The sequence below is a fragment of the Phalaenopsis equestris genome, unplaced genomic scaffold, assembly GCF_001263595.1.
Source record: "Phalaenopsis equestris unplaced genomic scaffold, ASM126359v1 Scaffold000513, whole genome shotgun sequence".
NCBI lineage: Eukaryota > Viridiplantae > Streptophyta > Magnoliopsida > Asparagales > Orchidaceae > Phalaenopsis > Phalaenopsis equestris.
In genome coordinates, this window is record NW_018164953.1 from 2,739,461 (window position 1) to 2,747,623 (window position 8,163).

Consider the following 8,163-nt stretch of genomic DNA (forward strand, 5'->3'; position numbering starts at 1 on the left):
TTTTTGAACTCGAAATATAAATGAGCCGAACACGAGCTGAGCCTAGGCCCGCTTGTGCTCGGAGTGGTTTACACCCCTAAACACAATTTAGGAAGATTTACATCCATACCACTCAATTTCAATGTATTTACACATTTAATACATCTATGCCATCTTACATATGCATGAAAAGGTATATTCACTTTTTTTTTAAATTATAAATTTAAATGGTGATATTTTGATGTGATTTGAACGTAATTAAGCATATTGTTACCCGAAAGCAAGGGTTGTGATGGCCCAAGAGATGAGGGCTGAGGAGACTGCAGATGCCAAGCTATCCCCACGCCATGCACAGAGATGAATTAGTCCGGCGACCGCCGAGCAAACTCCGGTGACTCCGGTGATCAGCGAGACCATCAGCAAATATGTCGTTGCGATGTTACCTCTGAAACCTTCAAATATTCATAAATAAAAACTTGAATATGAATAAGGCTCTTAACGGTCTGATTTCGAGTCGAGTTTGAGTTGGCTCAAAATCGGCTCGGCTTATCTATTTTGATCCAACCTCGAATCTTCGAGCTAAATATGTTAAAATTCACAGCCCTAACATCAGTATAGGGTTGTTAACCAGCTCTGCTCAAAATTAACTCGAAAAAAATTCAATGCAACATTTGGGTTGTAGCTCGGCTCGTTTATTTTGATATGATATTAATCCGAGTCAAAATTCAAATCAATTTTCGAGTGATTAACGATCTGCGAGCTAAATTCACATAAATATATATGAAAGAGCGGATCCAACAAGATAGGCACATGAAATTTAATTGATCAAAACCTTGACTTTGATATACTTTCATATTGATTACACAACTAATCATCACATATATCGCCATATTTCTCAAATTAAATCAAAAAACTTTTATGTTTTTTTTGGCGATCCCAACAATTAGCACTTCAAGTTTTTAATTTATATTTATTTTCTATTATCTCTTACTCAAGAATATTTATTTATTGACTAATTTTGCTAGGCATCGCATTATGACCATCAAATAATTTCAATATATTTTTTAAATTTGTGCTTTATTTTAATTTATTTTAATTTTATTTATTAATATTTTTATTTGAAATAAAACATATTTGATATGCTATAAATTCATTTATTTTTTTAAAAATACTCTAAATAAATTTTAAAATAAAAATATAAATGTAAGAAAAAAAAATGAGCATTTTACAAAAATGTCCAAATTAAATACAAAAATTAAATAAATTAATAGCAAATTAAATAATTACTCACGTTGACGAGCGGCGTTGTGGTCGATGTACTTATCGATGGACCAACCGGCAAGGCCGAGGACGGCAACGCACATCATCAAGTTAAGAAGAAGAAGAAGGTGCAGCACGCCTTTGCTCCATCTGCCCTCCATTTTTCTCCAATTTGCATAAATTATCTTTTGGAGATCAGTGAGGATATTTGCTTGCATTTTTATAAAGAAAGAAGAGAGAAGAGGGCCACGTGGAAGGAGATGAGGGAGAGGGGTACCACGTGTAGGGCTTTGATGGGTCCAGTTTGTTCTAACTGGCGTGCGAAACGGGAGCTGATCAATCAAAAATGGAGGGTGGTAACTGAATCGTGAGGGAACTTTTAAAATTTTGCGATAATTACATGCGGGTCGTTCGAAATATTGATATTTACAAATTAAGAAAGTGTGATTTTCTTGAATTACGGATGGATGTATTTATTTACGAGTGTCATGATCAAAAGAATTAGAATCTGATAAAAATGAAGAATATGGGTTGACGTTAGGGGTATAAACGAGTTGAACACGAGCGAGCCCAAACTCAGCTCGTGTTCGACCCGTTTATATTTCGAGCTCAAAAATTGTGTTCGTATTTGGCTCGTTTGCTTAGCGAGCCGAACCCTTATCATGTAGCCATAAGATGTTAAGGGTTGGGGCAAGATTTAAAAATTATTGTTTATATTAAAACATCATTTGAATCTAATTTCATAATTCTTATTCTATTTTATTAATTATTACTTTTAATTATATATAATTGATGAGTAGTATTTTGAGCCAAAACAAATCAAACACAAAGGAACAAATCTTTGTTCGTGTTCAGCTCGTTAACTTAGCAATCGAGCAAAACTCGAGCTTCTTAACAAGTCGAACGCGAGTCGTTTTGACAGCTCTTGCTGACATTTTATCATGAATTTCGATATTTGATTGAGAATTTGAAAAATGGATGTAAGAGAGCAATTGATTTGTAAATAGCAAGTTTCTGGTGATCTATAATATATATGTAATCCACCCTTCAAAATTTTGCTCTTTTAATTGAAAGAGATGAACATGAACATCAATTTTATTTTAGTTAACTATTTTTTTTTTTTTTTTAGATTATTAAATAATGAATCAAGGGTCATGGAAAAGATTATTTATTTAATTAAGCTTAAATGATACATTATTATTAAAATCAGAAATGTTGTTCGTGCTATCAGAATAACCAATTGAAAATTTTGTATAGCAAATTCTCTGGAGTCCACAAAGATTTATGTAGTTCCTGGCATGTTAATCCTTGATATACTAAAAATATATGCATTTTTAGACCCATATTTTATACTCATTTTTTGTGATATTATACTTTAATGGAAGATATTTTTCATGCTTTCTTGCATATTGTTGATTTTTAGGACTTGGAGCAAAAATGAAGCAAAAAGAATGAAATTTGGAGTCAAAATGAAGAATATGAAAATTTGTTCGGCACTGACGACGTTGTTTGACAGAGAGCAGCGAATTAAATAGAAGACCACTGGTGCCGACAATGCCAGAATGGGCGCCGACGACACCAGTGTCGGTGCAGCCCCTGTTTCTAGAAGATTCGAGAAATTTTTACGCTTTTTGAAGAGTTTTTGGATGCACCTATTGGAGAACCGACTCTAGGTTTTATTCGGGGCTGAAATTGATCAGAAAAGTGACTCTTTCTGACTTCATATCACCCAAAATTCAACCTCTTACACACCACACTCTTCCATTTCATTTCACAACCATTTAGAGTCCATCATTCTTATAATTTAGAGTTTTTGTGGTGAGATTAAGTGTGAATTATTCTCTAAGAGTTGTTGGAGAAGAAGAAAAGTGAGAGATTTCTTCTTCCTACATTTTCTAGGAGAAGCTACAAGGGATTTGTTTTGAGAAAGAGTTTCCGATAAATGTTATTTGTTTAATAGTGGTGTATGAACTGTCTTTTATATATGAAATTTGTGTTTTGTTGTATCTTTCTCATGAAGTCTGAGTAGTTTCATTTATCATTCTCTCAACTCTGAGATATGGTGAAATAAAGAGATAATATAGATGTGCCAATGTTAAAATATAAAATAAATTGAGATGGTTTTTCAACTCCGAACTTAATTTACTTTTCGATCTGATCAATTGAATTGTTAAAATTTGTTGTGAAACATATGATCTGGGAAATGGAGTATGAGTTCTACAATAGAGTGAGGATCACATTTGATTCTATGAATGAGAATTTCGTTCATGGAATTAAGTGCAAATAAATAAGGAAATATAAATTATTGGGTGTAGAATTGGAGATTTTAGGGTGACAGACTAAAAATCCTCAATTCGGTCTTAATGTTTATGAACTAAAGCCAGAGTTAGCCTTCAGAGGAAGGGAAGTGGGAGCTCTGGAGTGGGAGCCAGTATCCTCCTAGCCTAACCACGAATTTAAGGACTAAACTTGGGATTAACCAATGATATTCTATAACACTGTATCAAGGTTAAAACTGCTCCTATTTTGCACAATACATATTCTAACCATTTATCTCATCTCATTTTACTAAAATCTCATTATAGTGGGAAAGATGTTTTTTCACATAAGAAATATTCATCACATAAACATAGTTTAATAGTTTAATAGTTTAATAGTTACTGTTTAAACTTTGCATTTCAGTTTCGCTTGAATTTCATTGTCAGCATTCGAAATTAGCGATTCAAAATTAGTTCTGATAATATCTCAACATTCGAAATAGTTCTGATAATATCTCAACATTCGAAATTAGAACTTTAAATAATTTAGTTCTGATAATATCTCAACATTCGAAATTAGCGATAATAATTTCGTTTTACTTTTTGTGAATTTCATAATTAATTTATCATTTCAAATTTAAACTTCCCCGTGGGATCGATATTTGGGGCTTAAATAGAAAGTCATTTATTACTTCAAAGCATCATTTTTTTTGGTACCGTTACATAGCGGAGTCAACTTTATAATTTTTACTTTGTGTAGAATCTCAACATTAATTGTTTAAATTTCTTAATTATATACAAAGCATCATTTTTTTTGGTACCGTTACATAGCGGAGTCAACTTTATAATTTTTACACTACTATATTTCTTCGGGATCAATCCTCACAAATGCTTGATGATGATCCATATCCATATCTTGCTTTAATTAACCTTAATTAATAGTGCAACCTAATTTTATGTTGATTTAATTAGTTATGGTGTCCTTATGTTTTGCCTTATTTAAGCTTCATCTATACTTGTGGCCTTAGTAATTATTAACCACCTTATTGCTTTGTACTCGCACATCCAAAAAATTTTAGGATCAGTCTAGCCCAATAGTTGCACCCATCGATCCACTCTGGGTTTGTTAATTTTATTGTGTCATGGTTGATTCAGTAGTACATCTCCTTGGCTTGTTAATCTAAGGTAGTTCTAAGTCCCCTAGTATCCTCGTTCCTTATTTTTGGCATTGAATACCCAATGAACCTTAACAACTTAACTAACTTAGTATAGAAATCCATAAATATGCCTAAGGTTTGTTGATTTTATTTTTCCATGGTTGATTTTAAACACCTTAGCTTGTCATATTAGGTTTTAATCTAAGTTTCTAGTTGAAATTCTAAATTAAAATTCTTAAAATTGAAATTTGAAATTTGCAGTAACAATTGAACCACCATTTTAATCAAATTTTTTTAGGATATAACCTATCTTGGATGTAATTAACTCAGGGGTTTGCTCCCTAATTTAAAGAAACTATACCCTAAAATAGAATAAACATATCATACCCCCATATGTTAGTGTATTTTTTTTTTAGCAACATAGATTTCAAGTATTAAAACTATCATTTCATGATTAAATCCATCACTGAGTTGCATTTTTTTCCCTTTTGATATGATATACTATTCATGATGTTGTATTCGATTATGAAAAAAAGAGTACAATTATCACATGTTTCACACATTCCACCTTCAATAGAATGAACAACATCCATGCATATATACTTACACAAAAAGGCTTGAACACTTCCCCCCAAAAGGAAAAAAAAAAACACAACAACAACAACAACATGTCTTTATCCCATTAAGAAGTTGAGGAGTTGTTAAGTTGCCGGCTGTTATGATAGATATCCTAACACCCATTTTAATTTAATACATATATAATTTAGAAAAAATAGTATTTTAAAATTTTGAAAATACAAGACCGAACTGATCTCATATCCCAGTAATTTAAATAAACTAGTATAATACCGCAAGCAATGTATCTACCCCGACGGATAAGTACACTACTTACTGGTAAGACTCGATTAAATAAACTAAAGATTGTATGACATCCGTTTAAATCTGCAAAAATCATTTTATTTATAAGTCGATAATTTCCTCTATTTAATACGAAGAATTAAATAGGGTTTATATTAAGCTGGGATTGATAATGCTTAACTAAAGTCACCTAAGAAAACTCTCGATAAAAATCAGAGGATATTATCTTCAAAGAGGTTACAGGATTATGACTTTTCAACGAGATCAGACAAAGAGGTGTGAAAGGAGAATTGCTCGAGTTTGAAACATTTTATTGTGGAATTCAAAGGAAGAAAAACTAGGGGATGTCATAGATCCGGGGGAGAACCCGGTGACTTCTCAAGCTATTCTATGTTTGACTTCAGCTTTGGAGATTAGAATTATTTAATGTTTAACCCTGCCAATTCTATTAATTAGGACTCATATTCGTGTGAAACGATCACACAAATAGCCTGGAAGATATAAGGATTTAGGTCGTGACAGACGACAACCTCAAAATCCTAAAGCGGGTTAGGGCTTAAATTGCATAGCAGAGCTATACAAGGGCCTAAAGATAAATTGAGAATTTATGTTGCATAAGCAAACAACCTCGAAATCATATGTTTTGTTATTTAATTCTAAGAAAAGATATTCTGTTGTAGATCCTCTTGTTGTTGAAGATGGTCGTGCTGCCCACAATGCTAGCTCTAAGTTCCTCGTCATGACGAGTTTAAGTTTTCTAATGTGTCAAGTTATGATGTCAAATCAGATGTCCCTATGGCTATGTTCATTTAAATATTATGGGACATATTAAAGTTGATTAGAGTGACATCGGTTAGAATCCTATGGTTCCCTCGTTCCGACACCACTATTTTCTTTCGGATTCACTTAGTCCAAATGAATTTACTAAACTCAACTTAATGAGTTCCATACTTTCATTTAGACTGTGGGAAATCTCATTAGCAACCGTAGGTTGCATCCTCCAAGGGATTCAAGATCATCCGATAGAGACGTCTTAATTTAGTTGTAATTGTTGTTTTGTGATGTTTGTGATTAAATTTTGAGTTATCTTATATTTTGAATGTTGTAGAGGTAAATTTTATCTTGGTTGATTTAGTTTTGATTTTGGTTTCAGTTTTGTGACTATCCTAAAAGTTTTAGTTTTCATACAAGGTGACATCGTTGTTTTTGTTTAACATGCAAGTTTGAAATAAAAAAAGTACAGAAATGTAAATACATTAATTTAAAAGCGTACCTGACAAGTCTTCTCATTCTTCCACCTGAAACTTTAGTACTTGCAAAGCATATATATGTATAATTTTGTAGGAATTAAAACATGCTTATATAAAAAATAGGAAGTATGAATTTAAATTGTGTCTACCAAATCCTATGTCATATCTTGGTGTATTTAAATTTTAAGGATGATTCTATTAAGGGAATTATAATAAGCTTACATGTGCTTCAAGATTTCCAAAGGATCATGAAGAAGTTTTGGGTAATACCTTAGACATTTCATGGTCATTAGAATTATCTTGAGTTCATTTGGGTTTTATCATATTTACTATATAGTTCATCCAATTAATACCCTTATGCTCAGTGAATTTTTATGTTTTGATTATTCCTTAAGCAGGGTAATTATCTTAAGGGCAACTTAACTTAGTTAATTAATTTGATTTTTAAGGGATGAGATTGTAGTGTTTTGAAGATTTCAAATTAAATGATTTGTTCTCTAAACCTCATTAGATAAAATTTTGATTAAGCCTAATTCACTACTAAGCCCTTAAGATTTAATGGGTAGATTTGTAATTTTAGAAAAAAAGGTTTTGAATATTTTTGCTCTCAATTATGAATTATAAATTATATTAAAACCATCAACTAGGGTTCAAAATCAGTGAATTATTAGCTTCCAAATCAAACCCCTCTCCTCAATATCCCCTTATTTAAATATTCTTCCAATTTTCATTAATTTGAAAAATTATAAATTTATCATTTATGAAATTCAAAGTAAGGTTGGTTTCTACCACTTATCCCTTTTTATATTTTAATCATCAAGACATGTCATTTTAAGATCATTTATTACCCATTTACTCTCTGGATTAGGCCAACATATTAATTAAGCTCTATAAATATTGATTAAACTTTAAATTCCAAAACTACACTTTTGCCCCTAAGGCCTTAACACCCCATAATTCATTAAATTAGATTCAAATGACTTGGAAATTTTATGTTACCTCACTCATGAGTTAATTAAAACATCACAGGAGAAAATGTGATTTTTTCTGAATTTATTTAATTTTTATAATTTTTTATAATGCAAAAATAAAGATTTTTAATGAAAATTTAATAACTCAATCAAAATAAATTCATCTAGATTAGAGAACCACTTGGACCAATTTTCATGGTTTTTAGAAATTTAAATTAATTATTAAATTATTTGTTAGTTTTTAGTATTAATTAAATATAAAATAATAATTAAATGGAAAATTGAGTTTTATATTTTTATTAAATCTCTTTAAGTCCAAGTAACCCAAAGAAATAGATTTCATATTTTTCTGATTTATATTTTAATTATTAGAATTATTTTAGTTAAAAATTAAAGAAAATTCATTTTTAAGCATTTTAAAATTAATATC

At 30.9% G+C, this 8,163-nt stretch overlaps 1 protein-coding gene across 1 annotated transcript in view; it reads right to left on the reverse strand.

Moving 5' to 3' along the window:
* Nucleotides 1-1,423, reverse strand: part of LOC110028555 — a 3,042-nt gene extending 1,619 nt beyond the window's left edge. The window contains exons 1-2 of the mRNA XM_020730452.1: nucleotides 1,271-1,423; nucleotides 254-431 (exon numbers count right to left, since the gene is read on the reverse strand). Of these exons, the coding sequence (XP_020586111.1) occupies nucleotides 254-431; nucleotides 1,271-1,400 (308 nt within the window). The 5' untranslated portion in view covers nucleotides 1,401-1,423. The remainder of the gene's footprint in view (nucleotides 1-253; nucleotides 432-1,270) is intronic.
* Between the last annotated feature and the right edge of the window lie 6,740 nt (nucleotides 1,424-8,163).